This window comes from Camponotus floridanus, unplaced genomic scaffold (genome assembly GCF_003227725.1).
Source record: "Camponotus floridanus strain SB8 unplaced genomic scaffold, Cflo_v7.5 scaffold1, whole genome shotgun sequence".
NCBI lineage: Eukaryota > Metazoa > Arthropoda > Insecta > Hymenoptera > Formicidae > Camponotus > Camponotus floridanus.
In genome coordinates, this window is record NW_020229214.1 from 23,057 (window position 1) to 50,537 (window position 27,481).

The 27,481-nt window shown below is 34.0% G+C and overlaps 3 protein-coding genes across 5 annotated transcripts; 1 reads left to right on the forward strand and 2 right to left on the reverse strand.

Moving 5' to 3' along the window:
• Nucleotides 1-461: 461 nt before the first annotated feature.
• On the reverse strand, nucleotides 462-2,423 carry LOC105253646 (beta-1,4-galactosyltransferase 4). Its single transcript, XM_011261794.3, has 2 exons — nucleotides 1,400-2,423; nucleotides 462-1,328 (listed from the first exon to the last, which is right to left on the reverse strand). The coding sequence occupies exons 1-2, from the start codon at nucleotides 2,195-2,197 to the stop codon at nucleotides 1,134-1,136; spliced, it is 993 nt and encodes a 330-aa protein (XP_011260096.1). The 5' UTR covers nucleotides 2,198-2,423; the 3' UTR covers nucleotides 462-1,133.
• Nucleotides 2,424-2,952: 529 nt separating this feature from the next.
• LOC105253644 (5-aminolevulinate synthase, erythroid-specific, mitochondrial) lies at nucleotides 2,953-7,183 on the reverse strand. Of its 2 annotated transcripts, XM_011261792.3 has the most exons (4): nucleotides 6,954-7,183; nucleotides 5,190-5,247; nucleotides 3,483-4,759; nucleotides 2,953-3,395 (listed from the first exon to the last, which is right to left on the reverse strand). In XM_011261792.3, the coding sequence occupies exons 1-4, from the start codon at nucleotides 6,954-6,956 to the stop codon at nucleotides 3,147-3,149; spliced, it is 1,587 nt and encodes a 528-aa protein (XP_011260094.1). In that variant the 5' UTR covers nucleotides 6,957-7,183; the 3' UTR covers nucleotides 2,953-3,146. The 2 variants fall into 2 exon arrangements, with proteins under 2 accessions (XP_011260094.1, XP_025262964.1); XM_025407179.1 differs by lacking the exons at nucleotides 5,190-5,247; nucleotides 6,954-7,183 and adding an exon at nucleotides 4,929-5,167.
• Nucleotides 7,184-9,291: 2,108 nt separating this feature from the next.
• On the forward strand, nucleotides 9,292-27,448 carry LOC105253643 (KICSTOR complex protein SZT2). 2 transcript variants are annotated; one of them, XM_020028237.2, is made up of 25 exons: nucleotides 9,292-9,748; nucleotides 9,902-10,219; nucleotides 10,398-10,475; nucleotides 10,551-10,944; nucleotides 11,435-11,655; nucleotides 11,739-12,126; nucleotides 12,210-12,459; nucleotides 12,560-13,303; nucleotides 13,376-13,575; nucleotides 13,715-13,878; nucleotides 17,615-17,924; nucleotides 17,998-18,186; nucleotides 18,338-18,913; nucleotides 19,064-19,440; nucleotides 19,526-19,625; nucleotides 19,725-20,561; nucleotides 20,744-21,017; nucleotides 21,145-23,123; nucleotides 23,197-23,291; nucleotides 23,367-23,802; nucleotides 24,441-24,825; nucleotides 24,949-25,120; nucleotides 25,186-25,402; nucleotides 25,569-26,686; nucleotides 26,852-27,448. In XM_020028237.2, exons 1-25 carry the CDS (start codon nucleotides 9,731-9,733, stop codon nucleotides 26,981-26,983), a joined length of 9,972 nt encoding a protein of 3,323 aa, XP_019883796.1. In that variant the 5' UTR covers nucleotides 9,292-9,730; the 3' UTR covers nucleotides 26,984-27,448. The 2 variants fall into 2 exon arrangements, with proteins under 2 accessions (XP_019883796.1, XP_011260093.1); XM_011261791.3 differs by having other exon boundaries at nucleotides 9,292-9,612.
• The last annotated feature ends 33 nt before the right edge of the window (nucleotides 27,449-27,481 follow it).

Consider the following 27,481-nt stretch of genomic DNA (forward strand, 5'->3'; position numbering starts at 1 on the left):
AATAAAATATTGTATTTTATTGTTTTAAATATATATTCCTTATACAATATTTTTTTAAATATTCACAAAATGTGGATTAAATCATATTGCATTATATACTAATTGTCTTGTCTTATTCATATCTACATTTTTATCTCTATAGTCATTTTCTCTTCACTATTTAATAATAGTAAATTAATATATATATATATATTTATTTGTTTTATAATATTATTGTTGTAACGACACACATTATGTAATCAATTTGTCATCTTTATTATATTCATAGATATAAAGCAAAATACTTCTTTATTATGTGACTTACAATTTATAGAAAAACGAAAATTGCAATAAGTTGTTACTATAACCGCTAGTAAACCAATATTAGAAAAAAATCCTTTAATTCAGTCGCATTTAAATATTTGTACAATATTACACCAATTTTTTTTATATCTAAAATAAATAAAAGGAACAATTACAATATATTAAAACTGCTAAAATAACATAAGAGGTATATAAAGACCAGAATCTCTTTGAGCATGTAGGTAAGTAATGTATATCTTTAAATCAAAAATTATAACTTGTACTTCTATTATGAAGTAGAGTTTTGTGTCTTTAAACAGCTGCAATTTTTTATGTATATGAATATGATAAAAATATGAGATTAAATAGTGATCTAAAATGAAAGTATATCTTGTATTCTTAAGCGATATTGCTTGTCATTTTGATGAATCTTGTAAAAGAAATGATTATTTATGATTACAGTCTTTAATCCTTATCAATTATATAACTAGATTATTATCTTTCTTGTACAAAGTGTCAACTAATTACAAACTACTAATTAATTACAATATTATAATGCTATTGGAAATTCATTATTGTGATTGTAAAAAATATTTTTTTGCAGACTTAGCACTTTCCAAATTCTATCACACAAAAGTATGGTGGTATTTTAATCAATAATAATATTGCGATTTAACCATAATATGCTCTATCACAGCATGTTAGCAATTATATTTGTCTAGTCTATATTAGATAAGGTAAAATTTTTTGACACCGCCAGAAAATAAGAATATGCTATTGTAATGTATCATAGCCACTTTACAAAAGATATGTGCGATACACGTATGGATAAAAAAACTTACATATAAAAATTATACATCGGCTAAAATCCATGAATACAGTGGCCGCAATTGATGATTCAATACTCTGTATTCCAAATTGCTGAGTCCATCTGTATCATACCTGCGTGCACTATTCTCCAAATTGGCGAATCTTGCGGTGCTTGGAGATTCCTTCTTATGTGTCAGCATATAATACTGTGCCACGTCAGGTCCAAAGCGCGTGATCTGCCAAACAAAATCAATTTATACAAGTACTTATATAAATCTCCATCTATACTGAACTACATTGATCAAACCTGAAAACCCCTGGACTGTAAGCGACTGTAAAAGTCATCGTCCTCTCCACCCCAACCGTAGAAAACATTGGAGAATCCGTTCACTCTCTCGAATTGTTTTCTTGTTAACGCTATCGCGCCCCCAAATAGGCCCGTATAAGGCAGATTATATCGAAAGGTATTTACACTGGAACTCATGTGTCTGGGCATCTTGGTGCACGCGTAGATATTGTCGGGGTTCTGCGGTATCAGGTCCACGTCTTGGAAAATGAAACAGTGAAAGTCATTGACTTTGGTAGCCTCGGCGTAACCGACGTTGAAGAGCTTGGCGCGGTTGAACTCGCGCATCGGACTCTGCTCGATGACGAATATCCGATAGTCCAAGTTCTGCGCTTGCAAGAAAGGGTGAATGTAATTCATGAAGACGGCCAGCTGACTCTGCCGGTTGCGATACGGCAGTATGATGGCAACGTTGAAGAGCGGGTGACAGTTGAGGGGCTTCCACTGGCCACCCGGTAAGATACCGAGTCGTCGAGCCATCGCCACCGGGTCCTCCCGGGGATGTTCCTCGGGATAGAACAATTGAGAGGAGCGTCTACCGTTGACGGAGATCGTGCAGGAGTTGTCCCTCGGCGGATACGACCGTTCCATCTCGTCGTAGATGTTCTCGGTCTTGATGAAGGTGTAGTGGGAAGCGAAACGTGCCGGATGGAGACAATAGCACAGCACGAGTATCGTCGTCACCGTGTAAGACAGTCCGCGCGCGTAATCGTAAAGGAACGCGATGAGCATCTTGAAAATATTGACGAAGCTCCTCATCCTCCTAACCTAAATTCGATCGTAGACAGACATCAATGTACTCAATGTAAGAGGTTCCCAAGGGAAAACGACAGAATCGCGAATCGTGCCTTTCTTTGACTTTCGTACGCACACATGCGTGCTTCCTGCTCGATGATGCGGTCTCGAAAAAGAAAAATTCTTAAATTTATTTCCTTGAAAAAATTGGAGCGACGCGAAACTGACAGATGAATTGCAGACGACACGATGCGCGGACATGCACGTGCGCATGCGCGAATGATTAAAGTGTCAGCATATTGGGTCTGTTCGTTTTAGCTGCACTGCTGCATTAGTGCAATTAGTTAGAGTGAAAGAAAGTATGTTTGTCTCTTTCTAACTTATTGCACTAGTGCAGCAGTGCAGCGAAAACGAACAGACCCATTATAATATAAAATAATAAAATATATATATATATATATATATATATATATATATAAAATTACACACACACACACACACATGCGTGTGTAATAATATATATATGAATATTTTAAAATATATATAAAATATAAAATTTATATAATTGCATATAAAATTATTTATAAATGTAATATATAATTTATATAAAAATTGGATGGTAAAAAAATAATAGGATACTTCTGGTTAAATTGCAAAATTTGAAATATAAACTTAGGAATTGAGATAAAAAAAAACTCCTCTGAAAGTATGCTCACACCCTCTATATATATAAATATCACACAGATTCATATTGTACAAGAAATGTTAAAGAGAGAAAGTAAATTGCATCAGTTAACACTTTATTTAAAGTCTCTGTCACATTGTTAACTTTGATAATAGGCTTTATGTATTAGATAATTTATATTGTTGTCCTTGAAATAGTACACAAATAAACGATCTATATAAATAAACACCTCTATACCGATGAATTTTGTTTGTACGACAACACGACCATTGCTATTTTATATATTCGTCAATGAACCAAAATAACGCGCGGTTCCTCATTCGGTTTAATGACTTTAGGTATATTAAGTTGATGAAAAACGTCCAGTGTGTCTCGTACAAATTTATCCATCATGGCTCGAGTGTGCCCCGGAGTTGGTGCTAATCTTAATTTTTCTTCACCCTTTGGAACAGTAGGATAATTTATTGCTTGTACATAGTGTCCTTTATCATTTAATAAATGATCCGCTATTTGACTGCATAACAATGGGTCTCCTATCTAAAAAAAAAACATAATTATATTAATAATTAATCATTTTTATTTATGTTGATCAAATTTAATTAAAGTCATTGATTTACAAATTACCTTTATTGGAATGATATGAGAAGGCGATGATTCGATTGGAAGACCTGCGGCAGTAAGAATAGATTTCATATAGGCCACATTGTTCTGATGATTCGTCCGTAATGACCTGCCTTCACTTGATGCCAAAATCTCGATGGATCTCAAGGCACCATGCAACACGGTGGGCGGTAATGAAGTGGTAAAAATAAAGCCGGCGGCATAACTTCTTATCATATCTATCAAATTCGTGGACCCAACAATATAACCACCTACATTACCGAATGCTTTTCCTAAAGTACCGGAAATGATGTCCATCTTAGCAAGTACACGATCTCTCTCGCCGATACCTGCACCCGAGTTACCATACAAACCAACTGCATGAACTTCATCAATGAATGTTATTGCTCCGTATTTATGGGCGACATCGCATAACTTTTCCAACGGGCAAATATCACCGGTCATGGAATGTACAGTCTCGAATGCCACAATTTTTGGCACATTTTTACCTACTTTCGACAGAAGCTCTTCCAAATTCTCAACATCATTGTGTCGGAATACGTGCTTTGGCACGCCACTGTTTCTTATGCCCTGTATCATAGAGGCATGATTTCCAGCATCGGAAAATATATGACATCCTGGCAGTCTTTTTGCTAGCGTGAACAAAGTGGAATCATTGGCGACGAAGCAAGAAGTAAAAAGCAAACCAGCTTGCTTCTGATGTAACAATGCCAGTCGCTTCTCCAACATTATATGAGCGGTAGAATTGCCCGAAATGTTTCTAGTACCTCCAGCACCGGCACCAAATTGATCTAAAGCATTTCGGACTGCATCAATCACCAAAGGATGGCGTGACATCCCTAGATAATCGTTAGAACACCATACGGTAATAGGTTTCTTGCCACAAGAATATTCTAAAGCTCCTGGAAAGTTTTCAGCTAGACGATTCACTTTCTTGAATATCCTGTACGAATGATCTTTCTTCTTTTTCATGATTTGGTCATGAAAAAATTCTTCATAGGGGAAATATACTTCTTCCTTTTGATTATCATTTAAGCTAATATCTTCTTCCATTGCAGGATTCGCTTCCTTGACAGCATTTCGTTCTCTGGACAAGAATGGGCATTGACTTTGTATAGGTTTTGGAATTGGTTGCTCCTCTGACTCCGACATTGAGCTGAACAATCTTGATAATATTGGACAATGTTGCCGATAGTTCATTATCAGAGATGATCCATAATTGCGAACATAATTTGCAGACAAACGAGTCAGGAATGGGCACGGCATGGTTTTCAAAAGATCTAAAAAATATTTGACTCATATAATACATGAAATGAATAATCATAAAATATTCTAAAAATAATTCCCAATAACGTTCTTAAATATATTCTTAAATACATCTAAAGTAATGCAATATCTATATGATAACTATAATAAATATTATAATCAAAAAAACCGGGAAGTACATACATAATACAATCTTATCTTAATTCGATTGACTCGAAATAGAATGTCTAGTTTCACTAGAGTACCTCTCTTGGGGGTTGCGTAATTTACACGCAAAATGAATGGAAAAGCACTCATGTTAAATGAGTAACAATCACTTTACTTGGAAAAAATGAAAATCATAAAAATCATGTCGACTGTACGCGAAGTGAAATAGGAGAAAGTGATAAGATTCTCATGACATGGCATTTCTGTACAGGTAGTTGTGACACACGCATACATTACCTCTCGTGACGTTAATGGCACGATTACTAGCACCGCGTTGGATGAATTGCCGGATCAGCTGAAAGGAAATTAGTAGACAATTGAACGTCGCCTTTAATAAGGTTGAATAGGCGGGAAATGACAAAGAGATTCTTTGAACGCGAGAAATATTCAACTGGTTCTTCAAACGAGCGAGAGGGTAAACTCCAACGTCTGAACGGGTCGGCAACTGGTCCGCTACTGACTGACTCTCTGACTCTGACGCGTATTAACCTTTGTAAAAACATCAATTCACGATCGGAGAGAACGTCGATTTCGATTTCGAAAGCCAAAGTGCCGCTTCGACCTCAATTCAATCAAGTCACGATCAATTGATTCAACGAAAAGTCCCGGCCAAACGATTCGTGCGTGCATTGATTACATAATATAATAAGTATAATACCCGACGTCATTTTATAATAATTTCCTATTCTTCGCGTATAATGCGAAAAATTTGTATTTTGAAATGCGTACACGAATACATTAATAAGATGTTATTTTTTTTAATTTTTTAGAATTAAATAATCGAGTCTTGATATTATTGTGAAGATCGCTGTAAGAGATTCATGTGATCTAGTTTCTTCAACAAAATACATTATTGTAGACATATTTAATTAAAGAGATGTTTAAATATTAAAGTTAATATTAAGAAGATAATTAAATTTTAATCTATTAATAAATTTTAATCTATTAAATCAAATTAAATCAAATATTAAGAAAAATAAATGTGTAAATATTGAGAATATATTAAGAATATATATAATATTAAAAATATCTGTTAAATAAAATTTCTATATAGATCTATATAGATTTCTATATAGATGTTTATATTGAATAATAAGAATATGTATTTAAGAATTTATTATATATATATATTTTTATCTTTTTTTAAGAATTTATCCAGATAGCACATGTTGGTTTAAACGTTTTCTAAACGTATTTGATGATATTATATAAGAAATATTATGTATATATTTATAGAACCAACATATGCGATTTGGGTTTATATTAATGTAAAAAATTGATCAACTTGGCCTTCTAACACATATATCTTTACACAAGAAAATAATTCAAATGGTCGAGTGTTTTGTTATTCATATTTATTATTGTTCATTATTGCATACTCGTAATTTAGTTTTTTCAATTGACAATTAAATGCAAATGCAATTGTAATTGAAATTTCATCTTTACATACTTTATTTCAACCTGTTGTCTATGACCTTTTTTTATTTAAAAATGGATTACGTATGAAAATAAAATTTTCCATGATAATTTTATTGAATCTTTTCTTCATTATCATCTTAAGGATTTTTTATCTTTTCTTTAATTATATAGGTCGAGGATTATTTTTTCTCTAATGTTCCCTAATCGATTAACAATTCGATTTTAATTACCGTATATTTCTTTAGATATTTTCTCTTTATCTACATTATAATTAAAATATTTTACTTATTAAAAGAAATAATATAGAAATATAGAAATAATATAGAATGTATCTATTAGATAAACTATTAGATATCTTGTTTATTAAGTAACACATACAAAATACATTTTAAATTTACTGAAACCCACTATTTGCTGAGAAGGATCCAATATATGAAAAAGCACATTCGTAATAATAATAATAATAATAATAATAATAATAATAATAATAATAATAATAATAATAATAATAATATAAATATTAACAATAATTTCGTAAAAATTTGAAATTTAAATGGACATTATAATCGCCATGTCACTTACCATGTTGATTGGTAAACAGGAAATAAACTCGCAAACGGATTGGTTGACTTTTCCTTCAATTCGCGAGAATGAAATTTCTTTCAATTTAATATTAGTTTGATGTCAATTTTAATTTTGCTTTAATCGTAAATTTTAATTTTTTTTTAAATTATTACACTGTAGCCCGTACGAGAAGACTCAGTTTGTGCACAAGTTACTTTTATTCCGTCGTGTTTCATCGACTAACTTGCTTTCCGTTTCTTAATGAATAAAGAGTGAGTGGAACGTTGTTTTATTTTTGCTTTTTTTGCGATTTCATCATTGACACGTACTATACCGATTGACCAATAGCACATCGTCTAGTATATTACTTAGTCATGTCGCATTGTATAATGATATGACGTTAAAACAATATTATAATATTCGAGCCACATAAAATAGGTATTCTGTTTTAAATTAGAAGCGAAAAAATATATATATGTTTCTTCGTCCACAAATAGTTCTTTTGAAATTTATTTATTGTTCTATATCTTTGAAAATATTAATCAATTTTAAATATGTAGAAAATTTAAAAAAATATTTTTAAAAATCTCATTACTCAGATTATGCCAATTGAAATAAAAATTTCTCATGTAAATTAACAATAAGATGTGTTGAATATTGAAAATCAAAATTTTTGCTGTGATATTTTTTTAACAAATATATTTTTCTTTATGTAAAATAAATGATTTCTATACGAAATTAATATTAAAATTAATATTAAAATTGATATTAAAATTGTAAAAATATATATACATTATTTATATTTCATTATTTATTAATATTAAATCTTTTTGTTCGATAAAAATTGATATGTTTTTAAAAAATAACATTTTTAATTAAGTAAGAAGTATTTATTGTTATAGTTATGCATTTTTTGGCAGTGTGTTGTACACGAAAAAAATTAGATAGAAATGAAAACAATTTGGAATATCTCGTAATAAAGTAAAAGCGCGACGAAATATCTCGTACAATATATGGAAAGTTCACAGATAAATAAGCATATTATGAGATGAGTAAGCAAATAGATGGAAATATATTGGAATATTGGAATATTAATATGAATATATGATATGATGAATAATGATATGAATATATGATAATATAATGTTCCAGGAAGTTATTATTTAATTCCTTTTTAATCTGGGAATCCCGTCAAAGAAAAAAAATATACTTTGACATGTATCATATGTCAAACTTTAACTTTGCCCAAGTCTTTTACTCTGTATATGCATTATTGGGAAATATTATAAATATAATGATAAATAATAAATAAAATAAAAGTTTTTGAAAAAAGAACAATTTTTTAGGAATAAATATATAATGACAATATTAAAATTAATTTTGATATTGTTTATAATTATAAACAATTTCTGTGATGCATAATTTTGCATACAAATTTTCGACTTTATGCAGAATCAGCGTAGATATAAGTGTTATAGTAAAAAAAGGAAAAAAAATAATAAATGCATAAATAAAGAAAAAAATCGCAATAACTTCAATTTTTATGTCCAAAATGTTTTCTTACTAATACTGCCTTCTACACGCAATGTCAATAAACATTAACAGAAGCAAACATAATCTTTTTTTTACGTAATGTCAATAAAAAAATAATAAATGTTAACGGAAGCGAGCAATAATAATTTTCATTTTATAACAGATTTTCTTTTACAATCATGTTTAATGTGCTATCAACCGATTTTATCTTGTATGGTTTTTGACATTTTTTTTTTTAATGAAAAATAAAGCTTTTTAGAATTTTTTAAATATCACAAAAAAAACGCGATTATTTACTCCCTCTAGAGGCTACAAATGAAACATCATAGCCACTTAGCTATTATGTACAATTGATAATCGAAATTTCTTTACCTCGGTTTTACTATCAAATGGAAATTCAGTATTTGTCGATTATGCAGTTTAAAACGCGCTACTTTCAAATATTACAAAGTATTCGATAATCTTCGTAATCAGCTGAATGTCGCGATAAATCATATGTCAAATGTCAAAGCACAGCTGATTATGATAAGCAATCTATTTCAATTAATTAAAAGAATAATTTCGTTTTCAATTCGCTTTACACGCATTTATTACACTCATTGTCATTAATTACACTCTTTCTCTTGTGCGAAAAACGCGTGTGAGAAAACGCTTGTGAGAAAACGCTTATCGGGAAAGATATTTTTTTTGCAAGATTTTTTTCAGATTACCGTCTGCAAAACGTGCGGAATTTAAGGAAGGATTTAAGAGACTCGCGGCTTTGACAGCGCATATTTCCAGACCAAGTGCATTTTATTTTTAGTATCGTAGACACGCTGGTGAAACGTCATCGTGCAGCGCGTGCACGATTTCCCGTTCATTCAGGTTATGTTGTGTTGTCACATTACGGTTCATCGCTTGTCAAATATACGCGACGAGGAGTAGACGACAATGTGACCTTTGGCTATTTGTGCGCGTAAATTATCTCCCCTGTTGCAGTGTTGCATCGCGCTGCGGACGCATCATACGTCGCTATGATTTATTTTCCACGATACAATGTGGTGACGACGGCGACGACCTGCTGAGCTCTAGGATTTTAATAATAATGATAGGTTGATAGGAACGTTCGCGATTGAAATTCGTCATGGCAAGTGCGAGAAACGAGGTAAACTCATTGATTGCATCGCGATAGCTCTTGCCCTCGTCGCTGTTTTCAACGAGAGGAATAAATATAACCTCCTCTTACGACTAACAATATTTGTCAACACTACGATAACAGCCACATGGAATCTCTACAATACGTATGACTTACAGTTTTTGACAGAACACTTGTGATACTGTGAATTTGTTGTTATACGTATTGTTTAAAATGTCATAGTATTTTAAAATAATTGTGACATCCAGGAGAATTATAGTATAATTATTTTGTTAATTACTTATTTTTCTTTTCGCAGGATAAAACTATCTTGGAGGCAGAAACCATATTTCTATTAATGAAGAAGGGTTTTCCTATCTCTCGCAATGTAAGGGCTCAATGGCTGCTGGAACACTTGGATTCTGTAATTAGTATACAGTGTCCAAGTATAAAAAATAAAGAGGTACCAGAACTAGAAGTGATATCAGTGCTGCCGAAAGATAAACCACCCTCTTGGTCTATAGATACTAGCTACCAGTTTCTCTATAAAGTTGTTTCGACAACTTCAATTATATTTGTGGCGCACAAGTACAGGATAGTCTTTAGTTTAGACTTAAGCCCATCACTTGCCACTGTTGTAAGTAGTGCAAAATTAATTACTTTTATTATAATTATTTATTATGATTTTATTATGATTATTATTTATTATTATTATTTATGATTATTATTTATTATGATTTTATTATGATTATTATGATAATTTTTGTACAGTAACAATTATAGAGGATTAAAGAAATTTGTTTTTTTTTTTTTAGGATATACAAAATGGAGAGATTGTTATTGATGAAGTATGTTTGGCGACAAAGCGGTGTCTGGAGGGTATTACTAAACCAGTAAGTATTTTCTTTTTGATACATTGTAAATGTATATATAAGGAAATTTCCTTCATTCTTATTTATGCCTTATAGTTTACGATACCAGGTAGCAAGCGTATCATGCAACCTGAGATTTATGTGACTGTGATAGCTCATACGCCATTCTTCACAACTCCAGCGCAACAAGTACTGGTACAAGGATGGTTGATTACTGCGGATAATGTAAATTCGCTCACGCAGTATATAGAGAAACAGCTATGCTTGTTGGAAGAGAGAGTGGCAACTGTTACATCTATAGCTAATCAACAGTTGGAAAATTTAAGAGCCGAGAGTGAGCGTTTGGTAGGAAGGCTTTTTGAGGAAAGTAACAATTGCTTAAATAAAAATAATTGTAATATCTCCATAGTCTCGCCGGAAGCTAGTTTTGTTAATATGCTGAGATACGGAATGCTAGCTCTAACGCTCTTACCTGAGCACAGCTGTGCACGTGAGTTTGTAATTTATATGTAACATTTATACAATGGATTTTACGTAAGTTGCATGCATTATATATACAGGGTGTATCTTAAAAAGCTCCCACTAAGCAAATAGCGTTATTCCTGATTAAAAACCGAGTCGAAAAGTCCTGAACCATTTTTTTTTCCAAGATTCATTAAATAATTAATCAGATTTAAGTATTAAAAAGATTTCTGAAAAGATGAATTGTTTAAAAATTAACAGAAAACAGTTTATTTTTTTGCTTATCCAAATCTTCATATGTTGATAATGAGGAGGTTTGTCTTTTTATTGGCGCGACTTTACTCATTAATTACTGCTTTATTAAGTATTATGGGAAAAAATGGTTCAGGGCTTTTTAATTAGGAATAATGCTATTTGCTTGGAGCTGTTTTGTGGGAGCTTTTTAAGATACAGCCTATGTGTATGCAATATATTATCATACATTGAAGAACAAAGAGTACAGAAAGAAAAATTTTCAGATATGATAATAGTCACGGACGGAATCGTCGGAATCAAGAATGCTCAAACATTAGATTCCATTATACAACAGTTACGCGCGACGACGGTCGCGTGTAGCTTTTTATGCGTAGGTAGCACGTATGATCCACATTGTGCAGATGGTTTAGTGCCATATCAAGATTTATTGTATTTCATCGCCGCGGCTACGCTCGGTAGCTATATTTCCTTCACTTCATACATTGTACGCAAACTTTTAATCCCTACTTCTGCATCTCTCTCTTGACTAATAATTGCAATACAATATTTTTGCCTTCCTGTAACCAGGTACCTGCACATGCAACAGATATGAATTTTTATCATAAACATTTTTTATGCTGGCAATTATATCGAGATATATTTGGTGATGATACCTCAGATCGTCACTTGTGCTGGCGAACCGAAAATAATTGCTTTCATGGGCATAAAACTGGCCAGCTTTTAAGGAAGAAACAGATTGATGACAAAGTTACTTGCACTTTGAGCAGCTTGTTGTGTTGTCGTCTAAGAGAAGGATACTTGATAAAAAAGGCCAGTGTACGAGATGATATTCTTGAAATAAATTTCGTGTTGCTATGGAAAACCAATGTTTTCTTGGAATATCTAGTAACATGCCCTTGGTCCACAAAATCATTATCTCTTTCTAATGTAATACAGTATACCATTACCATAGAAGGTAGGCTGAAGACAACCTTAAATAACTTAAAATACCGAATTATATAACAATATATCTGGATTAAACTTTATCTTTTATTGTAGCACCATATGAATTTTTACATGACATTACATGCCTCTCGAAAAAGCCATTGAATTCGCATTATCGTCAAAGTGTCATTTCACGTTTTTGGACGGCATTAACGTCATTAACCGAAAGTGATAATATGTTAGCGCACTTCAGCTGGTTTCCAGGATCTGGATGGACTTGGTACAGCGTACCAGATACTATCAGAAGCGGGATGCCAGTGTTTTATTTGTCCTCTTATCCATCACCAAGTACAGTACAACTTAGGTATATTTATTGTACAAATTGTAACAATAGTAATAGAGGCTCGTGTGCGACTATTGCTCAGAATAAAGAACGCAATTACATCTATATATTATTATTTCAGTGATGCTGCTTGCCCGCAGTTTGGACAAATATGGCAACCGGTCGTCTCTTTGGATCCGCTTCAATGGGCGCGTTGGATGCACACTCAGAGGATTACGTTGATCCTAGCTTACGATAGACCTTTGCCGAGACACCTTCACCAAGCGAACCAGAGTGGTCGTTTTCAATGTGTGCAAAGTCGGCAAGCGGCGGCCGTGTTATATGCCATGTTGAAGAATTGGGCGACTTTTGTACTAGTCGAAAATCATACGTATGTCCAGTTCATATACAGAGAGGCAGAGAAACCACCAGTGTCATTCTCATTGATTCGTATTAATTGCAAAGCACTCTGCGTCGTGCTTAATATAGCGTTCGCTGGCGGTACCGAGGGTGTCGTTCGTCACAACGTAGTTGTAGATCTCGTAGAAAGACTGTCCAAGCTCACACTACCAAATAGACCGACAGAGCAACGTGAAATTCCCTGTTGCACGATAATACATAAATCGCTCGAAAGAATTCTCGTAAGATATGAGCGTATTCCGAGCAACTTGAGTATGGTAGTGTTCCCCGATGGTACTCAACCGACCTGCACCAGGACTGCGCTGGGACTGCTGGGAAGTAGTTTAACAACTACCTTATCCAGATATTTATATCACAATCGATGGCTATGGCATGTAAAGCGGCCGTTCGTTCAGACTATCCCGGGAATTACTTTACCCAAATTAAATATCACTGCGATTGCGAGAATACTCTCTACAATTACAAAGTGAGCCCATCTAAAGAATGTTACTGAAATTAAATAAAGAATAGCGTGAAATATATTTATATCCATTTGCAGAATACGTCTGGGCGAAGGTTTTAATTTCGCGTATTCGGCAGCTGGTATCACAAACATGGTGTTGGAGGTACAAATGCAGGGTTTCGGAAATGACGAGAATTCTTATCCGTGTATTATTCAGTATGTTTTGTTCCCGCCTCACGTTGTACCGAATGCGGCATTAGAGCGCGATAGTGGCACCGAAGATGACACAGAAGAAGGTAATAGTGTTAATTACAATAAAATAAAATATAATAAATGAATTATAACATATACAATAAAATAAAATATAATAAAATAAATGAATTATTTAGATATTAATAAATATCATTAATAACATTAATAAATATCATACATTAGGTATCGGTGAAGCAGAAGTGTGGACTGAGGATTCGGAAGGTTACAGTGATTTTCAGATTGTTACAGAAGTTTGGGTTGAACCTCAGTGTGGCTATGTACAGATGCCTACACAATCGACTGCCATATATATGCATCCTTTGCAATATCATCAATTACACGATGCAGTGAGTACAATATTTATATTGTAATTATTAATAAAAATTTTGTTTTTATTTATGCATGTTGTTATATGTTATGTCCATATTGTTCATATATTTATATTTGCATCAAAATTTAGATCAAGACGTGTAATAATTGTTCAGTTATTATATTATTTATTAATGTTTTTTGAACATAAATGTTTGAGAGAGATAGAAGATGTGTGTTCAATTTCTTTGATACTTGATATTTATCTTATATAAATTAAATTATAAAATGTTTTACTTTTATATTTGGCCTCTTCTAATAAGAAAGTTTAGTGTATTATAAAACATTCACAAGAGCTTGCTTAAATCGATAAGACACGGTTAATTCCGTCATGTTTCGAACACGTCTTGAAAGTGATAAGATATCTTTATTCGATATTTCTGCGATATATCTACGATACGTGATTTATAAAGCAGTAGAAATATTAAAAATTGCTAATCGTGGATGTTTATATGTTATCCAGTATCTTTGTAATCGTAAATAATATTCTGAGAAAATTCTATGATTAATATTATTTGTGCTTTTCTTACTTGGATTATACATTGCATTAATATAGATATAATAATATTCTATTTGTCACAAAACCACTTATTTAAATTCACATTAATGTCATATAATGTTTGTACATGTAAGACTGATTAATATATAATTCCAGTAGTACATCTTGATTTTCACACAAGTTTATGAAACTATTCGAGCGACTTTGAAGTATTACTTTTATCCTTCTTATCTTCAGCTAACTTGATAATGCCGCGTGTGGCGATACAAAAATTATATTCTGACGTACAGTTACTTAAAGTGCTTTATTTTGTTAGACGTTGAATTTATTTGACAGCAAACATTGCTCAACGAGAGTAAATTATTTACCCTATTTTCTAAATTAAATTTAATTTGTCACACTTTATAATATGTATATTTGACTTCTATGTATTATACATACATATTATACTGGCACCCATCCGCATTCTTTCGGCAAAAATCTTTCCTAATCTTCCTATCTTCCAGAACATGACAAGCGTCCACAAGAGAAACTTTATTTACTTAACAATATGTATATACGTTGAATAATCTACTGATTTCATAATGTACGTCAAGATGAATGCCATATAATTCAGAATGCCTCGGAGAATGTGGAGCATAGAATATTGCAATTTTCGTAGCCATTGTATTAATAAAAGGAAGAGGAAAAAATTGATATCGGACTAATCTTGTATGATTAATCTGAAATGTTGTAAAATACATATATATCGGGATGATTCGCGTAAATATTCCAAGTGTCTTAACTTCATAGCATGTAATGTAGCTTTATCTTCAATCTTATCTTTCTTTCAATTCTGATAGAGATGTTTATAAAATGCGTATAATGCACTGTCATTTGACGATGAGAAGGACGATACGGATAAAAATACTTATGCTTTCTATCGTTGCAATTTACTGCAATTTTTTCCACAAATTGGACTTAACATTTTTTTATACATATTACATAATTTTCTATAAACTTCTAATTATCTACATTTCTAAGTCTAATTATTTACATTTTAAAACTTTGAAAAGTCAGAGTTTTTCTTTTCGCGTTTTTATTACTAATTATTTTAATTTCATATAAACACTGTAATAAGCAAGATACAAATATGCTTAACGATAGAAATCTGTATTACATTTTTATAGTACAAATATAATTGTGATATAAATTCACAGTAACTCGATAACTGTTATCTGATTTATATTCGTTACCTGGAGAGCGTTTCTAATCGAAAGATCAAACTTCAAAGTATATCAATTCTGATACGTTTTAAATATTGTAATATTTTGTTTTACGTTTTAATTTCAATCACATTTAATCGATTAATGATGTTTTAATTTAATTTTTTTCTTTTTGACAAAAATTTTAATTTTTATAAGAGGTATAATATAATTTTTACTTCTAATGAAACACCTGAAATATAAGTGAAATATACATATTATTTATTTATGATTTATTTTGTCTAAAAGTGATGTCTAATACTCGAAAAAGTCTCATTCTCTCATAGAATATAACTTTCAATTATTATCTTTTCCCTTTAAAAGAAGAAAAGAATACAAGGAGTAGAGTCTATCAGAAATCGGTTATCATCATATCAAGCAAATATTTATCTATTGTACAAGGACGCATTGACACTCTTCTTACTTTTCTCTATCTCTCTCATTTATATCTCTCTTCTACTGAAAGGATAATAAAATTTGAGCACGAGGTCGTACCATCTTCTTATGTCATGTTTGAATTTTTACATGCATTTCCCAAGATCGGAAGATACAAAGAGGCAGTATACACAGTCTACTGAGTCTTCGGACTCGAAAAACCTGGTCATTTTTGAGGATGTATTTTGCGTTTTCGCTTCATGAAAAAAAAAAGACGAAAAGAACGATGTCTCATATATCGTTATCGTTATCGGGGTGGGGCTTCGATATCGATGAGGGTCTTCGGAACGAGATTTTCCTATCAGTCGCCTCAGGTATATATAGGGCCCAATATCGCGCCCTGCGCTCACTAGTGATCGGATTATCTTTTTCACGCGATTTTCCGTACGTGTGTCCGGTTACTTCCATATCTATACAGATTTCTAAGTCTCTTATCTAAGCCGAATCCCCTGGTGACGATTCTTTATCGCGATTCGTACGCAGATTGGAAGTGGTTTCCGTCGAACTAAGTCGTAACATGGCACAGCTTTTGGGCGAAACAATCGCTTTTCAAGCCATTGTCCTATTTTAGTGATAGACGAATTTTGATCCTTTCATCGGGGAAAAAAATCGCCGTGCGTTTGCGAAAAGACTTAACATCTCTCCTCGTATCTCGTTATCATCAGGTGACTCCGCTCAAGATTAAAGGAGAACGATATGGTCGACTATCATCTTTGATGCGATGCGCATCGTCTCCATTTTTCTCCTCGGATTCTCGTACCCGTGTGACCCTCAGTTGGAAGTGAGGATCTAGGCAGTGAGCTAGGCCGTAAGCTCTTGATAACTTGCCAGATCTAACTCTTCCAGCTCAGAGTCACGCGGCTTCACATCATCGTAGGCCACAGTGTCGTTGACAGGATTCTTCGGGAATCTTTTGTTCACCTGGAACGCGGGTTGGTGAACAGCGGGTATCATGGTTCAAGTGGAGAAGTGGTCTCTACGCTTTGTATGAAAGTGAGATTCAACTCCTCCAACTTATTCCTGATTCTCCGTAATCGTCGGAATTGGCATTTGACTGTGTCATCAGCTGCTCTTTGACAATAAAGAACTATCTATCTATCTATACAAACAAATAGCCGATGTGATTATCCGTTGTTCGCTGAGTGCTATTGAAAAAATAAATTAGAAACTAGAAATAATTATAAATTATAAATTACAAACTGTTTTCTTCTTATACAATATTTGAACTATGCTCGATAAATTTATTTATTGTAAGATCAACCCATACAATGATGATTTTATATTATATCTTAAGCTAGTTCTCACAACAATAATGTTACCATCTTGTATTCTTAATTTAGAAATATATATTTATTATACGTGTAATGTATACAAGAGAGTTATAGACAATAGAATTTTTTCAGAATACTTATTTACATAGATATAAGTCTCTTCCTTTTATTTATATTTGCATGTAATATTAAAATTATTTTAATTCTTGTAAATCCCATGTGTGTCATGTATTATATTTATTACAACTTTTGTCCTTTTCATTAGATTGCCCGAATAGACGAGGAATGTATTAACGCTCTATTGACCTTAGAATACTTGAGCCTCTTGTGCCAAGCAATACCAGCGGAGAAAGATACCGAGATTGTGTTTGGACAAGCGCATCAAGGAGTCAGATATCATGGCCTTATGGGTATTTCTACGGATCGTATCTCGGAATGTCCGAATCCGACCGAGCCTTTGGAAGCGACGCCGATCATCGACGAGAGGATACATCCAATGTATTTCTCGTTCGACACTCTAAGCATTTTATCAAAATGTCAGCAGGCCGAACTCTTGTTCTCGATGTTCGCTGATGGTTAGGCTAATTTTTAAAGAATTATCAATGAATAAGAAAAAGGGGAAAAAAATAATCGGCTTTATCTTGTTAGATTCGATGCATATCGAGGAGGATAGGGATAGCGCGAACAGAATTCTCATGGGAAACTTTTTGGAGCATATGAAACAGTTGCACAATAAAGAGCTATTATTCACGTCGGCGGAATCACAGAGATTCACTAGAATGCTTCTTAGCAGACCACGCGAGAATAATTCACCGTTGCCTTTTTTCATGCAAGGAGGTACAATATTAGATTCTTCAATCATTATAAATTAATATTTTAATAATATTTTGTTATCTTTCATATTTTTGTGTGCGAGAAAATATAATGTTTTGTAAATTTTAAATTTTATATCGAGAGAATATTTTTTTTTATACTTTTATCTTTTTAGAGAAAAACTATAAAGATGATGCGTCGGATATTTATCCGAGATGGAAGTGTTTCGTTAAGGGAATTAGCACGACGCATGTTATTATCACGATATTACCAGCAACGGAGAAAGATGTTCGTTTGATCACGTATACAGGCGACAATTGTACGAGCAATAATTCCGAGAAGATTTGCGATTCTGATATTTTCGACCTCGATATAAATGAAAAGATATCGTCTCCAACGTCATACACGAAGGATACAAATTTACCCGACTTCCTGACGTTAGAACGCAGAGAATCGAAAAGTTCTAGTCAATTTATCACTGCGAGATCTAACGGAGAAAATAATTTTGGTAATGCCGATAACGAGGCGAATCTTATTATACCTGTGTACGTGTACGATTGTTCGCTAGCATTATTAATCGATGCGTTGGTCGGCCAATTGCAAATGCCTCAGAATAAAGACATCTATCAGGATCATACTTTTAAAATTGGCGAGCAAATTTGTGAAGATTTTATTAGTCTTAAGTCAGAAAGCAACACGAAGCCTTCATCCCCTGAACCAAAGAGCGAGGATTCCGACAATATTTCTAGCGGTGGGCACAAAATTTGGAGAATTTTTTAGATATAATTTTAGTGATTGATTTAAAAAAGAATGAAATCTCCTAAAAATTAGTTGTTGCATTTTTATAAAAGTTATTCGATATTAATAATAAAATGTTTCTAACGAAATTAATTTTTTATAGATCAACGAAGTTTGATGGAGCATTGTAAATTGCTGAGCTTGGCACATTGTCATTGTTATGTGGTTGCGGTTTATAAATCACTAGCTTTGCAACAATCATTGAGTTATGAAGATATGGAGTCTGCTGTAGCCCAGTGCGAAGAAAATTTAATTGAAATCAATATTACAAATTATCTACGATCAGTGTGCAGACATTTGAGCATGTTACCGGAAAACAGTCTACTTGATCAATTAAAAATCTCAGCGTGTAACAACGTTAAACCGTTACACAGTTTGATTAAAAACGAATTTAAGAAGATTATGGCAATTGCGTTTAGACCTGTACCTGCACATCCGGAATTTTATTACTGTTTACCATCTTGGATGTCAGAAAAATTGGTTCGTTTCTTTGTACATTGCAACCTTACGATATTGAAAATTCGCAGCATTTTGTTGGTTTATGAAAATTGCATATTATTTTCAGGAAGTAGCGTCGCAAAGGACAGATAGTGATGATGATTTAGATGAATTCACATGTCATTCTGAAATGCCAGCTCCAAAGACTGATAATTCTTCGAACCAAGGTAATAATCACAATATATTTCATTAAGACCGAAGTTTTTGTTGCATCATAGAACATTAAATAAATGTACATATGCATATTACTATTTTTTATTTACCAGTAAGCCAAGCTGTCAATATTACATGGCCGGCCACGAATCTTCACAACGAGAAACTTTCTCGCTGTAACTCCAAAGATTCGCTTACGAGCGATTTTGAAGAGGAAAACACGTGGAACACAAAGGATCAACCGCTCTTCTTACACCTGAGTTGCTCGATTCGTTTCCATTCAGAGCTTTGCAGCATACCTGTTAAATTGATGCCTACTTGTTTCACCGAAATTATCCAAAGAATAAACGACGGCAAAGAGAGGACTCTCGTTGACTTAAGTCCGGATGATCTGAAAGCCACTTTAGATATCATTTGCTTGAATCTCCCGAGAGAGGTATTGGAAGTGTCATTAGAACGTTATCCCGCATTGAGAACGACATCTTACTGCAGTGGTTCGCCAGTTGGTAGCATGCCGAGCGGTTGCAGTCCGGATGGAAACGCAAAGAACGAATCGATGCAGGAGAGACTGCCACAACCGCCTCAGCATCATGCAGTGATCAGCTTAAAGGACGACATTGAATGGTTGCTGCGAAACGAGACTGCAACGGCACTTTTGGATCATCCTTCACCAAATGTAGACACGTTAAGATTCATAGCGCAACATGTCTCTGATTCTATCGGAAAACCCAGTTGCTTGATGGATAAAGTACCTTTACACTTTGTCTTTTCATCGGAGAGCAGCGCGCCGAAATTTCTGAAGGAATTAAAAAGTCTTGTGTTGCTTGATAAATATTGTATTTGTCAAGAGGCTGATTTATTTTACATCATCAAGAAACCAGAAATTATAATACCTCATGCAGAAACAGATACATTACATGTAGACATAGAAGAATCGGAGGTAAAAGAAGGTAAATAATTATTTAGAGACAGAGCTTATTCAACAATATATTCTTTTTTTATTAGAAAGATATTAATAATATATACTTCTCCTCTCTTTAAAGATTATATCAATTATTTTAAAACATGTTTATATAAGTTTATTTTTAGATTATTAGTCATTATAAAATGCTTATATTTATTGTACTTACAGATGAAAATATTGAAAATGCAGAACAAGAAGAAATGTCAACAATGATTCAAATAAATGGCCAAGATTCTGGAGATGCACCAGGTTATTATTCCGAGATATCGAGTATAGCTGAAGGAAAACATGGAACAGATGATGGATATGAAGGTGATAGCAGCAATTCTGACGACGATTATCAATGGCTAATAGAACTTGATAGGCGCAGAGATCGTTTGCCCAATTTTTGGCTAATTCTAAGCGTCGAAAGTAATCATGTTAATGTCTACTTTCATTGCAGGTTAGTAAATTTATGAAAATAAAAAGTTTGGTTTTTTTTCTTCAATTTGTTATAGCAACAACTACGTATTATAAATATGTGTAAAGGAAGAGAAAAGAAACTTATAAGAAATCACAATCTTATACAGATTTTTGGAACTCTCTTCGTCAGAGGTGGACTGTTATTTGCAAATACAGAAAATGTTACTCACTCAAATCAAAGATATATGTCGTCGAGTAAATCAGTATTTACTTTTACAAAATCTTCACGATACTCGTATATGCGATCCGCTATTAGAGGCAGAATCAACCGAGGATTATAATAATACCTGGAGAGGTGAGAGTAGCAGTGAGTCTGGAAATCTTTTCCAAAATCACACTTCTTCGGCTTCTTCGAACGTTACACCAGGCATGTTCAGATGCCCCGTCATTTGGGAAGAACCTTTTAATCTGCATCCCCGCTTAAAAACCGGGCCTGGAAGATCCGGTTTATCGAGAGGAATCAAAGCTCTACATGCCGTACTCAACAGGCTCTCTGTTAATAATCGAAACAACATGTTTGTATACCAGGAGAATAACGAGAATGTATTTTACCTGCGACTACATGAGCAGACAAATGATGGGAAACCTCTGCAGAATAAATTATCCGAGAGCGACGAAAAATTGGTCGTCTCGCGCAGCAATAGCGTTGCGTCCTTATCGCAGGCTAAAGGTATTGGCAGTCTAACGAACGATCATGTAATATCGAGCGACACTCGACCTAGAGTTCGTTCCTTTGGCGAGAAAGAGTCTGATATTTTGAATAGAACCGGCGATTCGATCATTCTGATGGTACATGGGATATCGGAAGCTGGTCCGGAAGTCAAGCGGGACTTGGTACAAGTATTGCAAAATCGTCTCGACGACGCGGTGTTAGAGGTACTGTCTGTGATGTTGGCGCGCAATCCGATGTGTAAATTAACTCCAGCGGATGTGCATTTTATACAAAAACCATACAAGTCTCCCGAATGTATAGTTCAATTGTCAGTGCAACCGCATTGTTTACCATATATAAATGCTTTGGGATATTATCTGAGACAAAATATACTACAGTTTTTATATATACCGAAATACACAGATATTGGCACACACTATCACTTTCAAGATTATTCCTCGTTAGATGGTATTAGAAGAAAAGTGTCCGAATCTGACATTTTTTTGTATAATCAAAGTCATTCGAGTGGCAGTAAAGGTATAGCTTGTATCGCGTTAGCCATCACCGATGGAAAAGGAGAATCTGTAATGGATGATTATAAATCAAATTTTCCTAAATTATTCAGAGTTGAAAATTTTGAAACCATCGTATCGACTATCGTTTACGATCACAAAAGCGAGTTTAAACCAAACGCAGAAGCACTGATCGAATTCCGAATTTGGAAACAAGGTAGAGTCAATCTGGAATCTTTAATTCTGAAATTATCGTCCGCCGTGAAACATGGCACTTGGGACTTGGTCACAGAATATAATTTGTTGGCTACACCATTGACGGAACCAATAGCTGCCAATTCTTCACCAGTAGCGATGATTACAGAAACAACGGTGGAGAATAAATCTGCGCAAACGCCTGTAAAAACGTCGCAATCTCAGATCATTGTAGATAATTTGACAATTAATCAATACGAGCTCGGTGAAGAAGGAAAGTTGAATGAGATTTATCACACTACACTAGCGCAATGGTTTCAATTTGCACTAGAAATGGGTGTTCCCGCTGTCAAGAAACACGAAGTAATTATTCACCACAGACACACGATTCCTGTCATCGTGAGAGAATTACAGAATCTTATACGTTGTCAGGATCCAGACACATCTAGTAAAGTTTTCGTCTTGCAAGATCGACAGCCATTTCTGAATCAATATGTTATCTCCCACAAAGCATCCAGATGGTCTGCAGATATTCGGAACAGTTCGAATCAATCAGCAGCGGAAAATACGAATCAAAAGAACACAAATTCACCCATTTATGTGCCGCATGAATTTAATAAAGATGAACAAACGACTTATATCAAGTGTCTTCTAGTCGCAAGAAATTTTCATCAATGGAAGGCATCCTTGAGTAAAGAAATAGATCCAGAACTGCTTGCTCCTAAAGGTCAGATCACGTTTAATAATCTTTTATTTAAATGTCATTCTTCAAACTAATTCTTGTATACCATATGTTACAGATCAAAAACAATTGCAAAAATTTAATCCCTTGATATCAGAATCGAATTTTGTGCCTAGACAAAGGATACTGCTAGCTGAGATAACAAGTGACAATGTTAGTATGTTTATTATAATAAAACAATTATGGAACAGTTACAAGATTGAGATTAACTTAGCTTTATTTTTTCAGATAATCATTTATATGTACAACTGGTCCAAGGAGAAATCGGAAAAGTTAATAAAACAAACAACAAATTTAGGTACGTGGCTTTCTTCTAGGTCAAGTCTATTCACCAACATAATTATGCAAAAGTTGGGTATATTTCATCACAAATTCACCCGGGAACCTCAGCAGAGAGAGCACAATTCTCAATATTATCAGATCAACGATATGGAGAATCTTGCGAAGTTTCCAAGTCAGTCGAATACTGATAATAAAGATTGGCCGCGATCGAGCAACCGAGCGCAACCGACGAAGAACAACGCGTTTTCTTGGACTCAAATGGTCGGGCAAGCGATGCGCGATGCGAAACCAAATGCTCCGCATCCTCATAACACGACGGACGCGATCGTCAAGGCTGCTTACGATCTACAGGATTTGCGACATCGAGAAAAGAAGATCAAAGGTACCGCTGATCGAATTTGCGAATCGCATTTACAAAGTGACCAAGCCTTAAGGATGTTTTGTGTGTACAATTCCAGCGAAAAGTAGCTGAAAATCAATATTGACGAATATCCACTTATTTTGAGTATGAGAAATTGTGTAAAATATTACAATTTGATCTTAGCTACAGTGCAGAGATGTATTTTTTAATATTTATTGCGTTTTTACTGAAATATTCCGAATTTTGTTAATCGAAATGATTAACTTTTGCCAGAGAATTTCGCCTTGTGACAGATACATGGCTAACTTCATTAAATTATATTTAATATCTTTTTAATCAGTTAGTACTTGTATAATATTATTTGACCAAATATTTCCTCTGTATCTAAACTTTTGCAAATTTTAAACAAATTCTGAATATTATTTTTATGTGTTTTTGTCATTTGAATTGACGTGGTTATACGTTTCTCATAAGAACATGTTAATTCGGTGCAAATTAAAATCCTTATAACTTGTGAACGCTTTAGTGAATTGATTCCAAAATTGTACTGAAGATTCTAAACATATGTAAGGACATTCTGTACAATTTTCATTAAATTCTCAATATTTTGAAAATAGATACAAAACATCCTTAACATAATCAATATATTTATCTTACAGAGGACTTGGAAAAACTGTACGCAATGTGGCAGAGTCGCACGCCCAACATACCGATATCGCTGAACGCTTTGAACACGTTCACCCAACATTCTCGACTAATACACTTTTGCCATACGCCTCTTCTCTTTTTACCATCCTGGCGATTGCAGTCCGCCGCCACGAGAGATCATTCGTTGACGCCGCCACAAGCATCATCTAACTTCAATTTAAATGGCAACGTGCTGCATCAACAATCACCTCAAGCGGCACAGTCGAAGCGAGAAGCAACAAACGCGATTATGATAAAGTGGCATCTGGAGCTCTGCAAGTCGATGTTGTCTGAATATAAACAATATTTACAGATCTTGGGCTTTAATCCGATTCAAGTGGAGTCACCGCATAAAACGTTTGTTCGAATTTAGCGTCGCTGAATTTTGATAATAAATAATTTTAATAATAATAATTTTAATAAATAATTTTAATAATAAATAAATACATATTTCTCATCGTTAAACATCGTCTTTTACAGAGACGAAGAGCATGCACAGCAGCAGCATCAGTCTTATTACCTCAAGAAATCAATGTTGGGTGGTATTTTACTGTTCGAAATCCATCTGTCGCAACCATTTTTTATCGTCAAGTTGCACATTATCGAGTGCAATCGTTTGCAGACGAAGACGAGTAGCGGTATGATGAATCAGGTAAGGGAAATTTCGATTATATTTAATTGTATGAGCCATTTAAATGAGGAATATACTTTTTACAGTTTGTACTAAGCTTCGTGGATGTTTGCGACAAGATTCAAATCAACATGCATCTGCATTCATTTACGTATGACTTTCATTTGCGTTGTATTCATTCTTACATTGCTGGAACTGGACTGTGGTCCTTGCAACAAGGTTACCACCTTACTCACTTTATGGATGACTTTATCAAATATTACAGTAAAGCACCGAATTACGCCAGGAATCTGATACATAGCGGTAAGTTTTTTGAGAGCATCATGGTGATGATTTATTTAGTAATCCTTATTTATTTCCTTATTAATCTTAATAAAACTTAATTATTATATTTTAATTTATATTAATTTATATTAATATTTTATTATATTATATTAATATTTTATTTTATATAATTATTATATTTTAGATGTAATAACGATACACAATATAGCGATTCCGGCACGTACGTTATATTCGTACTTACTTTCACACGAGAAAGAGTACAATATGCGCGTATTCGTAATGTCGAGCGAGCTCCAAGAATCTCACGACAACGAATACGTCTTGATTAAGCTGCAAAGTACTCCACTAGTTAGTTATTGCGATGCTCATGATACTAGATACACCGACGATTTTGACGTAGCATTAATCGTGTCGCGCGTGGAGCAATCGCCGCAAATGGAAAGGACTGAGATCACCTTGAAATATTACTTGATGCTGACGAGCAAAAGGGAATTGTATCCAAAAAGGGAGGTAGAGAACAATAAGTTGGGTAAATTTAGAACCGTGTACAGCGTGGGCAAGTCCACAACCGGATCATATACAGACACTTCGACGATCGAATCTAGTCCGGTATCTCAGATACCGAGGCCGTTCACGAGGGACAATTCCAGAGCGGAAATGTGCGTCGATCAAGAGAGAATAGTTGCCGATTCGAACGGCGTGGCTATTAAAGACAGCGATGTTAAAATGACGAGCTATAATATTTATAATAATCTAGCACCCACGCCTCCCCCGGTCCCGAATACTCCCCTAGCGCAAAACTCTAGTGTCAACTCGTCGTCATCATCCTCATCGTCATCGTCATCGCCACACTTGGTGCAGATTCGTCAGGAATCAGTCAATTATCTCGGTTACTATTCGTCGCACGAACAGCTCATGCAACAGATGATCATGTCGCAGGCGCATGCTGCTCGTCAGCATATAACGAACATGGTGGAGCGTGGTGCTTTGCAGTGTCGAACGCATTTACTTTGGGACAAACTTTTGGAGAACAAGACCTCGATGACGTATAGCGAGTTCAGCGAACTTTGCTCACTGGCTCACATAGAACCCCTGCCGAACCTCGACCCTAGACTTGGACCGCTCGTCAATCAACCGGTATCTTGGTATCAAGCTTTATCCAAGGTGCTGCAAAATAAATACCAGGAGCACCACAAACAATTCATCACGTCCGATGGAAACGTTACTCATCATCTCATATTACATCCGACTCTTCTTCAAGCATTCATGATGCTAACTATCGATCTGCACACATCGAGAGGAGTAAGCATTCCCTATAACGTGTATGAATTCTAAACAGACACGATTTACAAAACGTTATTATTTAATGCGAGATTTAAAATATGAAGAAGACGAAATTTTATACTTTTATGCTTTTATGCTCATGTATAAAAATTCAATAAACTAATTTAATTTTATTTATTTCAGGATTTATGCGCAGTTTACCGGAAATCCACAGAAATTAATATACCGATGAATATGGAAGAAATCTATGCTCTAGTCGAAGGTTTTGTAAACGCTTGTTGCTTCCACTTGTGGATGGGTCTCTGCAGCCAGTGATAACACATTCCGGTGATGCAATGCGACGAGGACGCATTGTTTCTGAAATTTACGATGTACTTATACAAAATTGACACTGGGCAGTTCGTATCGTTTCCTGATTTAGTGGATTAATTCATCACTAGTTATTAACATTATGGATTATTACACGACGTTGTAAATATGAAATATATATTTTCATGTTACATACATATTAATTCTCATGTAGTTAATCTTGATAATAATAATAATAATTTATTCGATAATACATAAAATTAAGCTATCTTAAAAGGAGACTAAGAACTGTAAACGCAACATTATTAAGTCTATTCTCAGGAAAATCAAAAGTTAGTATAATTAAGGACTCTGTGCAATAACAAAAGAATGCAACTGTTTTTTTTATAAGAAATACAACATTCACTTTATTCTGCGATTCCTAATCAATAATTCCCTAACAATTTTGTAAGGAGTTCATTAACTACATAATCATAACGGTGCCTGTGTACGGTGTTTCGCCAA

Bases quoted from the DNA above. Each gene is read 5' to 3' on its own strand.
- LOC105253644 (XM_011261792.3), bottom strand. The intron at 4,760-5,189 runs GTAATGTATGCG...AATATTTTTTAG, and splicing joins TGCCATTAACGTCACGAGAG to ATCTTTTGAAAACCATGCCG. The intron at 3,396-3,482 runs GTAATTTGTAAA...TTTTTTTTTTAG, and splicing joins CTCATATCATTCCAATAAAG to ATAGGAGACCCATTGTTATG.
- LOC105253643 (XM_011261791.3), top strand. From the start codon at position 9,592: ATGGCAAGTGCGAGAAACGAG. The intron at 23,124-23,196 runs GTCAGATCACGT...CATATGTTACAG, and splicing joins AGAACTGCTTGCTCCTAAAG to ATCAAAAACAATTGCAAAAA. The intron at 23,292-23,366 runs GTTAGTATGTTT...TTATTTTTTCAG, and splicing joins CTGAGATAACAAGTGACAAT to ATAATCATTTATATGTACAA.
- LOC105253646 (XM_011261794.3), bottom strand. From the start codon at position 2,197: ATGAGGAGCTTCGTCAATATTTTCAAGATGCTCATCGCGTTCCTTTAC. The intron at 1,329-1,399 runs GTTTGATCAATG...TTTGTTTGGCAG, and splicing joins TACAGTCCAGGGGTTTTCAG to ATCACGCGCTTTGGACCTGA.